This window comes from Bombyx mori, chromosome 19, assembly GCF_030269925.1.
Source record: "Bombyx mori chromosome 19, ASM3026992v2".
Classification (NCBI taxonomy): Eukaryota; Metazoa; Arthropoda; class Insecta; order Lepidoptera; family Bombycidae; genus Bombyx; species Bombyx mori.
In genome coordinates this window covers 1,797,855-1,817,621 of record NC_085125.1, presented here as the reverse complement: position 1 = coordinate 1,817,621, position 19,767 = coordinate 1,797,855, and the positions used below count along the sequence as shown (strand labels likewise).

At 35.7% G+C, this 19,767-nt stretch overlaps 1 protein-coding gene across 13 annotated transcripts in view; it reads left to right on the top strand.

The window, feature by feature from the left end:
* The window catches only part of LOC119629948 (resistance to inhibitors of cholinesterase protein 3), a 35,925-nt gene that overhangs the window by 12,868 nt on the left and 3,290 nt on the right, over positions 1-19,767 (top strand). For 4 of the 13 annotated variants that reach the window (XM_062673878.1, XM_038017488.2, XM_038017485.2 and 1 more), the window contains 9 exons: positions 7,083-7,220; positions 8,146-8,251; positions 8,385-8,405; positions 8,708-8,799; positions 13,824-14,456; positions 14,750-14,860; positions 16,877-16,996; positions 17,766-17,838; positions 19,041-19,096. In XM_062673878.1, the coding sequence (XP_062529862.1) occupies positions 7,083-7,220; positions 8,146-8,251; positions 8,385-8,405; positions 8,708-8,799; positions 13,824-14,456; positions 14,750-14,860; positions 16,877-16,996; positions 17,766-17,838; positions 19,041-19,096 (1,350 nt within the window). Of the gene's footprint in view, positions 1-7,082; positions 7,221-8,145; positions 8,252-8,384; positions 8,406-8,707; positions 8,800-10,541; positions 10,622-13,823; positions 14,457-14,749; positions 14,861-16,876; positions 16,997-17,765; positions 17,839-19,040; positions 19,097-19,767 lie in introns of all 13 variants that reach the window. The other 9 variants (XM_062673877.1, XM_062673873.1, XM_038017484.2 and 6 more) reach the window with 6 other exon arrangements.

The window sequence follows — 19,767 nt, the reverse complement described above, 5'->3', positions numbered from 1 at the left end:
TTCTCCCCGTGTAGTTAAGCTTGGAGCTAATTAGATTGTGAAAAAGTAATCAACAAATAAAATTGAACTGGCGCATGTCCTTGCGCACAAAGATTTATGTTTTAATCTAATTTAGTCTCTATTTTCAATAACATACTGCTGTTACTTTTATTTTCATTAAACTAAATAAAATAAAATAAAATTGTTCCCAAGTTTCCGAAAATAAAATTTCCTAATTCCGAAATTGTTGTAAAATAACGAAAACTAGAAAACAGGTGTATTTTTCTAATTAGAAAATAATTTCTATAAATTTCTAACATAGCTTCTGGGCTGTTCCTCTGGAGTTGCCGACAGAGACTGGAAATTAACGGACCCAATGATAACAGTTTGTAATCTGGGTTGAAGTCATAATTACTAGTCTGTCTGTCTGTACGTTTGGTGAGTCCGCACGGGTAGGTACCGCCACGCTGCCTATTTCTGCCGTGAAGCAATAATGCGTTTCGGTTTGAAGGGCGGGGCAGCCATTGTACTGTAAAAACTGAGACGTTAAAACTCATGTCTTGAGGCGGGTGTCGGCATTCACGCTGCAGATGTCTATGTGATCCGGTAACCACTTAACTCCAGGTGGTCCGTTCATTTCAATAACGCTTCACTAATCCAGATTATTTAAGCACCTCGAAGCGAATTAAAATTGATTTTTTTTCCTACCTAAGCTGATAGCCTTGAGAGGCTATATCAGCGTAACCTTAACTAGTAGGTGAGCTCACGGGGCTCAAACCTGACGACGTTGCTAACACGAACCCTAGCAAGAGCCGTGCTTCGCAGAATCTACCACCGGATCGGAAACGCGACCCACTGAGAAGATGAGGCGAGAAACTCAGTGGGCTGTGTCTGAGGGTTAATTTACTCGTCGAGCCCTTCGTCGCAAGCGACGGTTTCAACGAGATCGATGATCGGTGCTTGAGGTACCTTTTAGGCGCATATGAATGTGTGAATACTTGGACTAGTTGAAGCGTTCGCAAGCCCGCTCTTAGCTTGTAACTCGCGCGTGTTTGTACAGCAGAATGTTGCCGCAATGATGTCATACACATTATTTTCGGGTGGCACGCCGCGGCACGTGGTCGGTGGTACATTATACATTTTTTTCCACACCCAAGCTAAAGCTGCCGTTCATAGTCGAAATAAAAATGTTTGATTTTCGTATCGTCTCTAACTTTAACAAAAAGAATATATTTTTGATAATTATTTTCATTCGGGAAGTCTGTCGGTAGTTATATGTATGCTGCATTTGCGGTAGGCAGCGGCTTGGCTCTGCCCCTGGCATTGCTGAAGTCCAAGGACGACGGTAACCACTCTCCATCAGGTGGCCGTATGCTCGTCTGCCTACAAGGGCAATGAAAAATTTTTTGAAGTGTTTGACATGATATGCCACGTGTTCTGAATTCATTGACCATCAGGCTCTAAATTCCCTCATTGACGTTTGCAAAGCTCTTTGGCATGTGATTTTTCAGAGGATGTTTTAACTTCAGCGACGACTTCAGCGTCAGCTAGTTCTATGGCCGTACCATTAGCACTACTGACGACAAGCGGTCTCTCAACCATATTCGACGTGCAACCTAACTCAAACATCAGCCCGCTGATTTTCTCGCCGGATCTTCTCAGCGGATCGTGATTCCGATCCGGTAATAGATTCGATCGCGAAGCAGTTGCCCTTGAGTTGATAGATCTCCTTTGAAAGCGCGCGGGCAGCTGTTAGCAAATCCCATCCCCTCTTGGATCCCCCGGGACACCAGTAATCCTTCATTAAAAGGTCAAGGTCAAGTTTAAATTCTATTTTGCATCGCTTCCTGTCAAAAACAAATTTGTTCAGATTTATAATTGTATCGATTTTTTTTACCGCATACTCTTAAAAGTAAATTTTTTACTGCATTCTTTGTAAACGTTAATAATGAACGCACTCAAGGTACTCATTAGAGACTATGTGCACGACGGAACAAACTTACCGTTATGTGTGACACTAACACCCAGTAATGTGCATTCTTTATTCATACGTCGCAGCGAGAGGTCGTGTCTACAATTTAAAGGATAATGCGGGTATTCAATGAATCGGATGAACGGAAACTCGGCAGAGTACAACACTACTGAGAACTGACTAAATTGCTATTTTTACAGAAGCTAGCCACTTGTATTTTCATTGACAATAAAATGTTTAAACTCTTAAATAAAATGCCGCTTTTGAGTCGGTAGGAAGCTAATAATATAAGAGATTCCATTCCAACATTACTCGTTCTTTTTGCTTGGAGGGGAATTAACGAATTTCCCCTCTACGTGAATAGTGTTGTCATTACCGACTTGATTCTCTTAGTTACATAGGAAAGTAAATTTAACATTTATGCATATTCAACAGCAGATGTCAAATGTAAAGATAAACAAACGTTTTGGCATTGAAGTCGCGTCCCAGTTACGCCGGCCTAGACACGAACCGGCGTGCCGAAATAACGCGTGTCCGTCGCACAGTGCAAACACATGTCCGTGATGCAAACCGCGCTTTTGACGTAGAGAATGAGAGAGAGAGAGAATACACTTTATTGCACACCAAAATACAATTTACATTCAAAAAGCAGTCAAAAACCAGATAGATTTGTACAATAGACGGTTTTATCACTAAAAGCGATCTCTTCGAGACAGCCGTTTCAATTTAGAGAAATTCTGCAAAATTTTAGAACTTAGTTACTATTAGGGGTTTTAATTTGCGTCAATTAGGCCGATGGAATCATAGCTGTAGCTTATAGAAGACGTGGATTCCGACATAATCTATTGAATACGAAATCTCAATTTGATGCCAAATATAAATCAAATTAGTATATAATTTCCTGTTACTTGCGTTTAAAATGCTCCTCCCGATCCACTAACGGTGCTTTTGGGTACCTCAAGCATCGGTCATCCTTCTCGTCGAACCCGTCGCTTGCGACGAAGGGCTCGCCAAGTAAATTAACCCACAGGCACAGCCCACTGAGTTTCTCGCTGGATCTTCTCAGTGGATTGCTTTTCCGATTCGGTGGTAGATTCTGCGAAGCACTGCTTTTGTTAGGGTTAGTGCTAGCAACGTCATCAGGTTTGAGCCTCGTGAGCTCAGCTACTTGTTACAGTTCCGCTGAAATGGCCTCTAAAAGCTATCAACTTAGGCCGAAAAAAGTTTAAAATGTAACACATTTGCTACATATTTATGTTATGTATGTAGTTTGAGAACTAAGGATATTATGTTGGAAGATCGACTCTCATACAAATACTATTCAAACCGTAATCGTATTGTGACAAACTGAAAATAGGGCAAATTAATTTCAAAGCAATAAAAATATAGTAAAATAATAAAAAAAAACTATAGTAAGGTTTTTGCCAAACGCGATTGGGACACATTTTACCGTATAATTTCACGTTAATATTGTGCTATAAACAATTTCATTCATTAATATTTTAAAATCTAATACCATTCCAAAGTAAACTGTCTGATTGATAATAAACTGGATTACTTTTGACACGGCGCGCACAGTTATCCCACTCATTCGACCGCTCGCTCTTAGATGAGACTTATGAAAGTCTATATACATATATTTGATTACAAACATAGGTACATTACAAATTATAATTGTTTTCGAAGAATCAACTTGTAATAAAAAAAATTAAACAAAGTAAAATAGTCGATAAACTTATCACTTTTTGTGAAATGTTATCTATACTAATATTATAAAGAGGAAAGATTTGTTTGTTTGTTTGTTTCGAATAGGCTCCGAAACTACTGGACCGATTTGAAAAATTATTTTTCCATTAGAAGCCGACATTGTCCCTGATGAACATAGGCTACTTTTTTTTTATTTTTTTTTATTTTATTTTTTTGGTTTCATGTGTGTTTTAATGTTTCCGAAGCGAAGCGAGGGCGGGTCGCTAGTCTATACTAATATTATAAAGAGGAAAGATTTGTTTGTTTGTTTGTTTCGAATAGGCTCCGAAACTACTGGACCGATTTCAAAAATTCTTTTTCGATTAGAAGCCGACATTGTCCTTGATGAACATAGGCTACTTTTTAAAAAAAAAAAATTTTATTTTATTTTTTTGGTTTCATGTGTGTTTTAATGTTTCCGAAGCGAAGCGAGGGCGGGTCGCTAGTAATAATATAAATTTCGTTGCGTGTTATTTATTAATGCGATGGAAGTACATATGTATATCGAGCGTTGAAAACCTATTATTTGTTTTAAGTGACATTTTATTAATTTTACAACGAGCGAGTCTAAAATTTGAAAAAAATATCATAGCAAAGAAACTTCTTCAGCTATTTGATTGAAGATCAATTAATTAACAACATCGAATTGTTGATGTTGATCTATACTATAATACTATAATAATATTATAAAGAGGAAAGATTTGTTTGTTTGTTTCGAATAGGCTCCGAAACTACTGGACCGATTTGAAAAAATCTTTTTCCATTAGCAGCCGACATTGTCCCTGATGAACATAGGCTACTTTTTTTTATTTTATTTTTTGGTTTCATGTGTGTTTTAATGTTTCCGAAGCGAAGCGAGGGCGGGTCGCTATACCAAATAAAAGTGACTTTTAATTACAAAGATAAATGTCGCGTCTTAAGTGAAATGTCGCTTAAACGAAAAAGCTTCTCACCTCTCGAAATGTTCCTTTAGTTAACCACGCAAAGAGAGAGTTAAAAAAGACGATTCTGGATAATATAATTTTTAGGGGTTTGCAACAAAATAGTAAAAATGAAAATCGGTTGTAGGTTACCATGAAGGCAGCGTGGTTAAGTATTAATTTTATCTTTTATTTTTTACTTAGACATGTATTCACAATACAAGCAGTGCGATTATGGAATTCTCTCCCTCAACCTATTCGTGCTAGTTCCTCTCTAGAAGTTTTTAAAAGTCAAATGATGAAACATTTCCTGTCACTTTAATCGTATTTAAGTTATTGTTTTATGTATTTATATGTATTTTTCATTTAATATTAGATTTTTTTTTAATGCTTAATTTAAAAATCATGCTTTAATAGCTCTTATATTGTACACTATTCCCCTCTTATACATCGTATTTCTCTCTGATAATGGTTTGCTGGAAGAAAACTCATGAATGAGTTAAGCTCGCCTTTGTACATAGTATTTAGACATTCTTTAAATCTGTTTTTATTGTATTTTCTTTTTGTGTACAATAAGTATAAATAAATAAATAAAAAAGTATTTCAAACCCCTTAAAAATCCATCAGTCCATCGAGAATGAGATACCATTTCGAGGTTATTCATTTGGCCTTTTGACCAAATGGTTCTTTTCATCAGATATATGAATTCTAGAAGCAAACTATAAACAGGTATTAGATACAGGGGAGAAAAATGGCATTGGACAGTTTGGTTGCACGATGTAAATGTTAATATCTATAAATGTTAATATGTTTAATATCTTAAATAATATTATACTGTATTAATACCGAAACCCTTCAACTTTAAAAACTGATAATGGTACATATTTTGAAACGAATGGAAATCATTAGAGGCCTTTGTCGAAAGACAAACTGTTAAGAGGAGAGATAAGCCGAATGCCGAGAAATTAAACTCGCAAAAATTATATTTTGCGTAATTACTGGTGGTAGGACCACTTAAAGAGTCCGCGCGGGTAGGTACCACCACCCTGCCTATTTCTGCCGTGAAGCAGTAATGCGTTTCGGTTTGAAGGGTGGGGCAGCCGTTGTAACTATACTTGAGACGTTGTAGAGGTCTATGGGCTCTAGTAACCACTTAACACCAGGTGGGCTGTGAGCTCGTCCACGTGGAAGTCAATCGTGAACATTTGTCGAGCACGTATTTCATTAGAAAAATTGGTACCCGCCTGCGGGATCCGAACACCGTTGCATCGCTCAATACGAATGCACCGGACGTCTTATCCTTTAGGCCACGCCGACCTGCGCATAAATGATACTGTATCAAATGACGTCACGATAAAAATATCTCTTCCAACGAAACAGTCGTGTGCGTCTGTCTAAACTGCGTATAAACACAGGAAATGATCAAACCGCGACTCTGCACAGCTCCGTCATACCCTGCCCGATTCCGTTCAGTTTGTTTGGGACCATCGTTACACTACATGTTTTGGTCTCATTATTGAATGCATAAATTGATATATTATTTATAGTTGTGCAAAAAGTTTTGATACGTGAAGATGAAAGAAAAATCCATTAAGGTAGGGGGGATATGAATGAATTTTATCGCGATTTATGTATAGTACTCGATGATGTACCAAACACAGTTTATGAATTATAAATTAAGTTAAAGATTCTAATATTGTTTTTTTTTGACGAAAATTCTTCATATTAATTGATTTAATTAGTAGTCAATTAAAGAGAAAATTTTAGTTAAAGATAAAGGAAAAATAGAAGTGTAGCTTAAGATCAAATTGACAAGAGAGGATTTGTAATTTAATATGATGACTTGTATGATTATTTGAGTAAAGAATAGATATGTGAATTTGTATTTAGGTAATAAGACCGATTTAATTTTATTAGTGGCGTGAAAGTTGATGCGAATTTGCAGTAAAATTATTTTTAGGAAACCATCCAATAGTTTCATCAACAGATAATGTTGTTAATAAGGAAACTGAGGTCTCGAGTTTGTACCTAATTTTCTTTTCTCAATTAATGTTAATGCAACCAATTCGAAATATTAACATATCGCCATTACAAAAATATCTGCTCAAAACAGATGGCGTTATATTGTTTGTAAAATCAACTTTATCATATAATGGCCAGTTCGAAAACAATAATTAAGGATTTAATCATTTTAACATTAATATACCTAACTTGTATGTGTATCTTTTGTGTTTTGAATTACTAATACATTGATTGAAGTGTTTTATTAACAACTCATTTATAACTACCTCCCTAGAGGAAGATAATATTTTTCGATTGCATGTCCAATAATAAACAATCCAGATTCAACGACTTAGAGTTTATTAGTTCTTGCCTCAAGTGTATCTGAGGGGAAGGGCCAGTAAGATAAAACTTAAAGCTGGTTTTAAGCTTATAACTAACATAATACTTTTTTCACAACACAGCCTCCGCCGATACCAGGGATGCGCCCGCCATTGGGATCACCGGGAGGTCCCGTCGCGGCTCCTAAGACTTCGATGGGCTTTATAATGCCAATATACACGGTTTGCATTGTGGTCTTCTTCGTCTACACTCTAAGTAAGGTAAGGTCATAGCATACTAGCAACATTTCGGCTCACAGCCCATAGAACAACAGCATTGCACTCAAACAGGCATAGGGATAAGCAGGACATAGGCAAGGCGGTTGGCGAATAGACAAAGTTGAACCATCCTGCTGAATAAAATTAAGTTTAGTGATGATGAATGATGGAGGAGGACCTAGGAATGATGGGAATAATAGTAGCTCGAGGTGGCTGGTACTACAGAATGCTTGTATGCTACTAATAATCGTACAGACAGTCATGACTGTATATTATCTGGCTATTCATCAAAGCTGAATTGAAAATATAACAATAATACTTATTTCCCTCTTAAAGGTATGATTCTCTTTATTTAATAGCCCTTAAAAGAGCTGAAGTCTGTACTATGCCAAACTCCTGTATTACTGATCTCCCGGCCCTCTCTCCTTCTTTGATTAGATTTGGTTATGTTGTGAACATATGTCGCGGGCTAGTGTTGAGAAATCATTACGTGTTATCATTTAACTAGGTCATTATAGGTGTGAGTGTACGTATGTATGATTCTAGTGTTCATTACCGTAACTCATAGACTTCGCAGCGTGTATACCGTCATCGACATTATGGCGATGCATCGATATATATCGATGTGGCGATGTATCATTTATATGATATAGCCAATTGATGGTACCTGCCCATATAGCCTTACACTATGCTCTACAATAACTAATTACGGAAATTATAAATTTTGTACAGGATATGTGTACTGTTATCCTCAAAGTCTCAAGACCACAAGACCTCAAGACCACATTTTTGGTATGCCGATGAATATAAGCGAGTTCATCGTATATTCACCCCAAGATAAAGCATAAGCAAGCCCGAATTGACATTAGCGTTTTTGGTTAGCAGGCTACGTATTTTCCTCAAGTATCGTATTTTCTCATATTTTTAGATCTTATTCAAGCGAGCTGGTACCCCCTATGAGCCAGTCCGCCCAGACCCTTGCTTCAGACGGCGCGTATTCCGTGACGATTCCAGAACATCTCCCGATAAACTTGGTAAGTGTTCATTCGTCTCGTTGACGGTTTGAGCAGTAGTTTCTTTGAAAATTATTCTATTCTTTTAGCTATTCAATAGGGTCTCGTATTTAAATACATAGAAATATTTAATTGGCACGTTTACCGCATGCAGGACCAAAGGAACGGGACGCAAGTAAGTATTTCAAATTAATTATATTTAAATGAAAAAAATCCAAAAGAAAAAACTCGGTACAAAAAAATTCTCAGTATTAAGTCTGAATAGATTTGTACTCTTTCTTTAATTTCATTAATATAAGTTGGCTGTTTGGTTAGGATCAATAAATGGTTATGTATCAAAAACAAGGTGTGTAATAAATTTTGCAAAGCATAATTAGAGATCAGTTCACTTTTGAGGATGTTGATCAGTTCACTAATCACAATACTATAAGAAAAAAATGGTCTTTATATAGACGTAGTGATCTGTAAATTCATTAGGGGACGTGGAACTGGAGGCGCTCCGTGCACGTTTGGCCGAAACCGAAAGAACGATGCAAAGGATTGTCGGCCAACTAGCGCAACGCGATGCGGTATTCGACTGTAGTGGGTGGTGAACTGTACGGGGACTGGGAAAAATTTAGCTTAGAGTTAGATTATAGACAGACTATATACTATTTAGAAACGTAATATAGGAATTATTTCGACTGTGATATCCCATTATGGTAAATAGTTTGTTTTCACGTTAATATAAATAATTGAATATGAGTTTTCCTAAAATAGATTTACTTGTTGATTCGAGCCAAATTGGTGCCGTTACCATTGTTTGCCTTTTACTATTTCGCAACACTGATTTATAAATGGAAAGAAAATTCTTAGGAATGAATAATAAATCGTCTAGATATACCTTGAAAATATGACCTTCGAATTTCCAGTCCCCGGAATTATGTTCGCTATGACACTCAAAGTCATTCATTTGCGTTCCGTGATAGAGTGATAGATGTACGTAGCCGCTTGTGGCATGGTGTCGGTTGCTCTCTGTTCTTGGTTTAGTTGCGATTAGTATTTGCACGTAATCCTCTTTAATATCAAAACAATTTGAGGTACAAATATTGAAATGTGAACCAAAGAAATAGATTCATCCACTGCTATAGTAGTGAGAATGACAATGAAAGAATAAATGAACTATATATAATTAATTTAAAAAGTTTCCTTCATTTTGAAGTTGGTTCATATTTAACTTTGCGTGTTTTTTTTTTCCAAAGATAGTTGGTAGATCAGAGTGACTAGTGATCGCTAACAACCTATTAAGAGTGAATCTATAAATACATCTCAAGAAAATAATTATAACGAATATAAAAGCACATTTAATGCAAATGAATTACATTTTCATGTGGATTCTAAATTAAGACGTCGTAGCTTGGAATTAGATTGTATAGGTTATATTGATTATATTTTACTATATTCCTCTAAAGAAATACCCGTGTACTTTTGTAAAAATTGTGTATATGGATTTAGTTTTGAGAATACATTACATACTAGGGGTTATCCAAAGTGTTTTTATTCGAAGTATTTACGTAATAATAATGATTAAAAAACATGGCCTACTTCTAAATTGAGTATACTCAACTCTAAACAAAAAATATGTATCGCACCTAGGTACATATGAAAAATTAATTAATCATAGAACCTTAACAGATTTAAAATAATGATAAAACCCTTAAAGTGTACATATGTAGTCGTAACTAACCGACACTTGGCCCAGGTCCAACTGTTGGAGCATGCCGTCTGATGCATCTATTCTATTTTAGTGTGCGCGTCCTTCATTATTTGTTTTGATAATTTCTATTTTTGATTGAATATACGTTTTACCATTTTTTTGTTATGAAAAGTTATAACGCATAAGCTTGAAGTTTAAAGAGGTTTTATTGATATCCAAACTTAAATCCGCGTAATTAAAATATAAAAATGAAGCTAACTGTAGCTAATGTGGTCAAGATAAAACTAAGGAAATCAAATTAAAACGTTGAAGATGAATTGCCACTATTTTGTGGGAATAATTGGGGAACAGAGATATTATGGATATTTTTTGGTAATTGAAATTGTGCTTCATAAATTTGGAATACATAACGGTCTCGGTCAGGCACAACAATTAAATTACAAAGGATTTTCGTTTCAAATTTGACCCCAAATAAAAATGGCAGATTTATTTGATTCCTTAATCTGAAAAGTGTAATTATCATTGTTGACGAGTCTGCTTGTATAAAAATCAATTTTGCAATATCCATCAGTTATTATGAAATTTAAATATTAATGGCATTAATTACGGACGCAGTTGTTACGGCAATATCGGGATTGGTAGCCGAAGTGCAGGACCAGATGGAGGCGAGTGAAGCAAACAATCAACAGCGACAGGTCAAAAGCATGTCTCGTGGAACATCTTGCTTATCCTATACATTAAATATGGCTTCGAAAACATTCCAACCATTATAATTTTTTAATATTAGGAATAGAATTTATCGAACTGAGGTTTTCGATCATGACCCTGCAGGCACATGGTCACCCCAGATTCATAAGAATCATAAGACTGGTTGAATTCAGTAGTGACCATAATGATGCCCAGTTCACTTTTGGAAATTAATGAAAGTTAGTTTAAAACAATAATCGATTTTGTAGACCGATAGTGCTTCTATGCAATCATACTGTTATATAAGAATCTATAAAAGTCGTTTTTTTTATATTCAAAAGCCATATTTAATGTATGGATTCATTGCTGATCTACAACTTATCTTTGTGGTTTTTTTTTTGCATTTCCTATTCTTTTTTTGCTTCCATCCACGTCATTTCAAATACAGTCACATATTTTGTAATTTTAATATTACAATAATTCTAATTGTTTTTAGCTGCTACGGAAACCAGACAGTTGAGATATTCCATGACACGTAATTGCGGTAGTCACTGTCCCCTACCCAATTGAAAGCAATAAAAACCTTTCAAACGAAACCGCTGTTTAGCCACCGAAATAAGCAGAATGGCGTATCAGAGTGTACCAGTGATTAGGGATTTTTTTTATAAAATATGAATCATGTCATTTAATTTTTTAAAACAAAAATAGTCCTTGCAATTAGCAATTAAATATTTTTTGGGCCCTAATTTCCTGACCAAAATAATATATTAACTAATAACATTTTCTTTCCAAACCAGCTTTAAATTTGGATTTTCAGTGTTTTTACTTTATTTGGAGCTTTCCCTCAACGTAATGCAGAAAAGCTGTATGATAAAGCTACAACAATAGCGGTTTTAGTTTCTATTGAGAAAATGAGATAAATTTGCATCAAATTATATCAAGTGGCGCGTATTTGGCACAGAAGCCGTAATTGCTTTCAATAGAATTCGGTATTTGGCACATGTATGTGATAGAAAAACGGCTTTGTGTTATTTTTTCCCATAATATTCGATTTCAATTCCTCCTTCAAATTTTACATTTATAATTGTATAAATAGCTATAGATGCTTTATGGGTTTATGATATGATTTAATTAGACAATTTGAACAAAAATTAAAGACTTGAATTCGAATAGTAACTATTTTTGAAAACTTGTGTTGTTCTATCCGTGTCGAATCCGATTCCTTCACAGTTTTCCCTATACACTGTAAAATTGTCTTTCGCACAAGTTTTCTCAGTGAGTTCTCAAGGGTGCCTCTGGTATTGCTGAAGTCCACAAACAACAGAGGCCCTTGTTCGCTATAAAATGGGCTGTATGCTCATCTTATAATATGAACATGGGGTTTAAGTAATGGCTTGGATTAAGGAGTCCACGCGAATGCCCAAATCCCCGAAGGACAATAATTTCTAGTATTTGATTTTTCTACATGCATTTAAAATAAAAGCTAGATAGCTCATAATGCTCCTGCAGTCCGATTTTTTCATCCAAAGACTCAAGGTCTAAGTCTAAAATTAAATTTAAAAGGTCTTATGTGCACCCTGTAGATAAATGTAGAATGCAGAAGTCAATGGCAAAACCTATACAAGGTTCTCCTCAGTCCCACATTATGGCATTAGTAACTGATTAAGTTTAGAAATATCCGATTATGCCACATGTATTTTCATTAATTCCTTCCACGTTTCAGTCCAAGGTAACTTATTAGAAAAAGCCTTTCTTTTCCGGAATATGAACTGACCTCATTGGATATATTATCATATTACCCGAACCTTTGGATATTGTCTGTATATTCTTAATTTTTAGAGGATTTTAACTTATGTTTTTATTGTTGGCTTAGGTTAAATCTTGTAAACACTTGCTCTACCAATTCCTAACCAATTCTAAGCGTCACCATTGAGAGCTTATTTTGAAAAATATTATTTTGCTATGAATAATTATTTAATTTTTTTATACTGTTTAAAGTGGACATTAGTTGTTTTCTCTCGTCAACATCTGCCAGCACATCTGTTACCAAAGAGTTGTTAATGTTACCACCCTAAGGAACTACATCTAAAAATTATCTTTAATTATTATATATAAATCTAACTTATAAAAATAATTAGAGAGTAATTGCAAGTTTATTTAATTTTATTTTCTAATGTGTTCTTGTCCTGTGCTTTTTTAATTTGTATTGTGCGTAGTACTACCCTCTGTTCCTAATATAATTAGATTAACTAAACTAAAATACCAGGTATTATATATATGAGTGTCTTGCCGGAACCCCTGGATCCACTCTTGGTGTTCTTAGGCTCCTCAAGCACCGGTCGCCGTCCTCGTCGAACCCGTCGAATGCGACGAAGGGTTCGTTGTACAACTTAACCCACAGACACAACCCATTGAGTTTCCCGCCGGATCTTCTCAGTGGGTTGGGATTCCGATCCGGTAATAGATTCTGCGAAACACTGCTCTTGATAGGGCTAGCTGTTGGCAAATTCTCAGAGATTGAGCCTGTGAGCTCATCTACCCGTCCGCGCGAAACTGGAATAGCCCATTAGACTACCAGCGAACAAGTAGGGAAGAAAGAGAGTGAAACTTCTGAAAATAAACGATTTTAAGTTCCGTCAAACTTAACATTACCAGAAAAATATATTTCACAAAGTAATCGATATTAATATGCCTTGTTTTTTAACATTTCGAAGCCATCTATAAAAAAGGGCCATCGATGTAAAGCGTACAAAAAACTAATGTTACAAATTTACCAAAGTTGTACTCTTTTCATTTGACAGAAGCTTGCGACAGTTATTTATTTTGTTGTAATTAGCTCTGCTTATTATTTAGAAAAGAAAAACTCGATGTAGTTTATAACACATAACTATTAGACATGTATTTTAAATAACTGTTACTAGTATTTTACAGATCTGGAAATATGGCATTATAATTAAGCTAAATGATTTAGCATATAGTGCTTGTTCCTTTAATGCAGTATCGTGTTTTGTAGGCTATTGCTTAATTTTTTCTGTAATTTTGGCTTTTAGCAACCTTAGAAATTAGTTTAGAAGCATTTCGAGAAAATTATTAAATAATGAAGGGAAGGAACGTGTAGTAGATAGCCAGTTAGCGTTCGTTTTCATAAAAAAACTTATCTTGAATAATTACTATGATTTAGGCCTAGTTTCAAGTAGAGTTACTCCACAGGAAGCTGCAGAGAATCCCTCTCGGTCTTATACGAATGGCACCGTCTTGCATAACGTCGGTCCAGTTCATATCGTGACCAGTGAATATCGCGAAACTTCCGAAGAGAGAGAACGAGAACCGTCCCCACTAAAAGAAGCCAGCCCTGAAAAAACACAGACACCGTCGGAACCTCCAAAATCCGAACCGACAGATGATACTCCCGAACATGAGCAATCAGCTGAACCGGCCACTGATGAAGATGATCTGAGATTAAGTTCACTGCCAAAAGAATCATCACCGGAAAAAGATGATACAGTGCAAGAAGAAGTCGACAAATCAAACGAAACAACGACACGCGTAAATGAAACTGATAAAGATGATGAAACGCCAGCTAATGATAGAAAAACTGAAGTGATTGATGAGGTACAAACCGCCGAAACAGAACTGAGACCAGAAATCGAAGTGGAACCGAAAGAGAATGATCTATTGAAATTGACTGGAAATGGTCACGTAGTCAAAGATAATATTTCTAACATAACAGAAGATTTTCTTAATGAAGCTAAAACTTTAGAAGAAAACAAAAAGACGGAAGATCTTCTGGAGGAAGCCATCAAAGACGAATCGGAAGAGGAACAAGACAACGGAAGTGTGAAGGTGAGTTTCAAATCTTATTTTTATTTTCCAATGTGATATAACTTGTCCGATTTCAGTTTTCTACTGTGACTATAAAATAAAATGATATAGAATTTTTTTAGAAAATTGAGTGTTCATGGCATGGATGACATTTGTCCATCTGGTAGTATACATTTATTAAAAATAAATACATTTTAAATATCCCGCATCTTTATTGTTTTTACTGTACCAAGTCTAATGCATTATTATTTACTATTACCATTACCGCCCTCTCCACGAAGTTTCTAACCTTATGTCACATGTCAATAACAAAGGTGGTAGGCATGGAGCTAACAACGCACGTAGCTGACGGTGGAGCGTGGCATAGGCCTTCGTCTCCGGCGACACCGACTCCGGCGCCTTCGCCCCTAACGCAAGCTCGACCGGTGAGACCATACTGTACAATTCATATTGTACAAACCTTATATGATAATGATAATGATCTAATCAAACTAAAGAATTAAATAGTCTTTCATATATCTTATAACTTTAAACGAGCAATTCTTGTATATTAATATATATTATAATCTGAATCACGGAAACGGCTCCAACGATTTTCATAAAATTTAGTATACAGGGGATTTCGGGGGCGATAAATCGATCTAGCTACGATTTATATTCAGAAAATGTTATTTTATTCGTGTTTTCAATAATCAACTCTTCCCGACATCTATTGGCGAATAATAATACTATTTTTCTTAATTGAGGGCAACTAACCGCTTCAAAGACACAACAAGATGGCGTTATCAAAAAAAAAAACGGAGAAAAGCTCGGTTATCGTCCAGTAATGCTCTATCTGGGTATGGTATTTGAGTATATTACCAAGACGATCAACAAACATAAAGTCGAATGTTCATTTTTTGGTTTAATCCTGATTTCTGAAATTTGCGAATATAATTTTCATATTATTAATTACATAAAAAAAGTTGTGTCTAAAATGGTGGCACAGATTTCTTTAATACATTAGAAGTATGTTACAATATAAAAAAATTAAATTTTATAAATTTGAATGATGGCTGACTGGAATGTCCTTGTAATATTCATTTCAGTTCTAACAGTTGGTCCCTTAAATCATTTACATTAAGTAGATGCTTAGATCTTTATCTCTGTTAGATTCTTGTATTAAAACATATAACAGTATTTCTGAAACATACCTACTATAATAATTATGTTTTAGGTGATGTGATAACATTACTTATAAAATAACATTAGAAGTCTCATTAAGCTTAATGTTTTTATTTATTTTTATACTTAGGGATAATTTTTAAAAATTCATTCCTGCTTAGTTGCTCAATAATATTATTTATTTATTTATAACTTCATAATATACTAGAAAGTATAAAGGCGGACTTAATGCCATAGGCATTCTGTACAGTCTACCATAGGGGAGTGCAGAGATGAACCTAATTAATTATTATTGTAATTTTTATTTAATAATTTCTGACATTTACATATTTGTAGAATTAAAAAAAACCTGCTTACATTGCATTTGAGTTGTATTTATATATACTATTATTAATTTTGTTATTTGAGATAAATATAAAAATAAATTTGGTTTTTTGTTCCTGCAAATTTGAGCAGTTCTTCTTCTACTAAAATGTCTCGAATAACTACTTCTACTAACCTACCAGACCTAATATTAATTAGAATTATTAATATGCTTAATGGAATTTATTATTTTAGTTCAAATAATATCGTAGTGATGTAACAAATTTAATATTTTTTATTTTAATACTGCTCTAGCTAAATACCTGTTATTTTCAGAATATTTGAGTACGAATTATGGTGATCTGAGGGTAGAATAACTTTTATTCATAGTCAATGTATAACATGACACGATAACCTTAGATTTGTGTGTGGCGGTACGAGTACTTGTTTTTTTAAGTTCTCATTTTGTGGAGCAGTAATCTAAAGCAAAAACAGTTCGAGGCCGTTGACCTCTTACGCCAGCCCATTCCTAATGGTGTTAGATTGCGAGCAATGTAAGAATCATCTGTATTCGTTTTCTAAATAGGCTCACAAAATTTTGTAACATGATTTTAAAGTTTGTATAGGTTTGAGTGGTATTACTGGTGGTTAGGACCTTTGGTGAATCCGCACGGGTAGGTAACCACCACTATTTCTGCCGTGTAGTAAAGCAGTAATGCGTTTCGGTTTGAAGGGTGGGGCAGCCGTTGTAACTATACTGAGACCTTAGAACTTATATCTCAAGGTGGGTGGTTTACGTTGTAGATGGGCTCCAGTAACTAGTTAACATCAGGTGGGCTGTGAGCTCGTCCACCCATCTAAGCAATAAAAAAAATATATTATTATGTTTATAGGTTTTTTTTAATTTCATGTGATTGTGCATATGTGCTAAAAACCCCGATGTTTGACGAATATTCCTCGCATGGTGTGTCCAGCATGAGGCAGAGGAGGTCAAGTCGATATATCTAGAGGCAGAGATTCCTCAGAAGTCTCGAGTGCTCGTCGCTGACTTTGGCGAGGATAGACCGGAGGGACAGACGCCGGCCAGCGATACGGTAAGAGAAGCACGGCTTAAGAAACTCGATATGATTAAAACAAGTTCACGTGATTAAAACAAATAAAAAACACGTGTGGCACTCGGGGACTGCCGCGGTAAAGCTATTGCATAGCATTTTTTATCAACTTATGCAATTATAATTAGACAATAATAACTTAATATTAAAACAATAATAAAATAATACCACGCTATATTTATAAACGTTAACCAAAGCAAAACATTAACTGTCCCATTCACACTCATAAGCTAGACCGCTCGAGAAAGAGATGGGCAGAGTTTTCATGATGCGCATGCAGTGCGTCGTCACGCCGCGCGCTTATTCACAAACACTACACAAGCGCAACGCGTGAATGTCTTGAACGGGAGCTACATGGTAGGCGGAGTGGGGGGTGTTAGGTTTTATTTCCATTACTGAATTTCTTGATTCGGTCGCCGCGATCAAAGTCCGCGATAAAAGCTATGCAATAGCTTAACAATTTTGCTAAATGACAACACTGTTAACTTTTGTAATATATGCAAGGAAGTCATCAATCACATTCAATACTTCTATGAATTCGATTCTTGTTTGCAGTCCCAAATATTGAACACTCTGCCCGTCTAATGGGAAGTGGGTCCGGACATCGCCAATGACGTTCCGTACCATTGATGATTGACATAGTACCAAAACCAAATAAGAGATAAAATAAAATATCGTGAAGTAATAATCTAACGAGAGTACCCTCAAATTTCGTATATATTTTTTTGTATTTTTATTATGAAAATTCCAGATGGTGGTGAGCGGTAAAATGACTCTCTCTCTGATACAAGACGAGCCTAGAGAGACGCCGGAAAGGGATCCAGGTAAATCATAGCTTACTTATCATCTTAACGCCGTACTTAAGAAGCAATGTACTGTGTATACTACCAGTGGGTCGCGTTTCCGTTCCGGTGGTAGATTCTGCGAAGCACTGCTCTTGAGCTCTAGGGCCAGTGTTAACAACACTCGCGGTTTGAGCCCCGTGAGCTCACTTACTAGTTCGATGAATCTAGAATAACTCCTCGAGTTTACTAGAATAGGTAGGAAAAAAAAGACAATTTAGTCCATTCGAACTAATAGTTTCTCAAGGCTATCAGCTTAGGTAGGAAAAAAGGGCTTAAAGAAAACGTTGAAGCCGAAACAAGAATAATCTGCTGTCATAAGATTTCAAAGAAAAAATTCATAAGCATTGTGTGACAGATCAAATGATGGTAAAACAGCTGTGTGGATGCTAAAACAGACACGGATAATATATAATACACCTGATTTTCTCTAAATCTAATTGGGGTTTTGTAAAATTCCATTTAGATTCATTCACTCAATTCCATACAGTTCATACATTGTTCATTTTAAACAGTTTTAAATATTCTAGAACGAGTAAAATATAAATTACCAAAAAAGTATGCCGGTCTGTGGGAGTTCATTATTTTTATGGCGAGAATGTACTATTTGATAGATGTACATACGGAATCCACACTGCGTTTAATATTTGGACGTTTACACAGACATGGACGGGTTAACCGGAATACTGTAAATTAGAGATATCGACATCATGTCTTCAGCGGGGTGGCGGCATCCGCATTATCTCCCCAAACTCCGGCAACCGTCTAACACCTTGGAAATGGGCCCTTATTTCCTCTATATATATATTTTATTGTTTAGATGGGTGGACGAGCTCACAGGCCACCCGGTGTTAAGTGGTTACTGGAGCCCATACACATCTACAACGTAAATGCGCCACCCACCTTGAGATATAAGTTCTAAAATCTCAGTATAGTTACAACGGCTGCCCCACCCTTCAAACCGAAACGCATTACTGCTTCACGGCAGAAACAGGCAGGGCGGTGGTACCTACCCGCGCGGACACACAAGAGGTCCTACCACCAGTAATTACGCAAATTATAATTTTATAGTATAAAAGTAGTAGTAGTAGTATATGGTAAAGAATCTGCGCCATCCGCGTGGTATCGTCGGAACTAGAATAGCCCACGTTCGTCACTGGAAGTAGCATTTGCTTCTTGTACAGAATCAACAGTGGATGAGTTCACGACGGCTAGCGCGGTTACGCAGCCGGCTCCCGAGGTAAGTAGCTACATTTTCTATACTAATATATAAATGTACAGTGGTTTTTACGGATGTTCCGTTATAACTACCGTGCATCCCATTGACTTGAAACTTGGTATCCATGTCGAAAATACACATGTACTTAATCGATAGGCTAATATTTATATGAGTGTTGGACTCCCTAATAAAGTAATAATAATGACAATAAATAATAATGTTAATTTTAAATGCGCAGCGAAGAGGGCGAATACGGCTAGTTACATATATAAAATATGTAAATCTGTATCTGATATATACATAACATAATATATGCCGAGATTAGTGTGCTTAGTGCGTGTTTTTTAACGTCTCGATCGCGTAAAAGTTGACTCAAATGGAGTTGGAAAAGCGCTCCTAGCGACAAACGTAGGGAATCTGTTCGAACTACATACAAATCTAAGTTAACTTTTACGCCATCGAGAAGTTAAAAAATTCGCACTAAGTACAGTGAATGAAATTGCTTTAATTGATGTATATTAAAGCTAAAATAATTCGATCGTAATTTTCTATCAATAAACTAGAAAATATTGAACGAAGTAAAATATTTCATTTGCAATAAACGTAATGAGCGTCCAACTTTAGGACCGAGGGCGTTATTTTAAATGTAAAATCCACTGTTTGTACATATGAGATCGGAAGGAATAAATTTA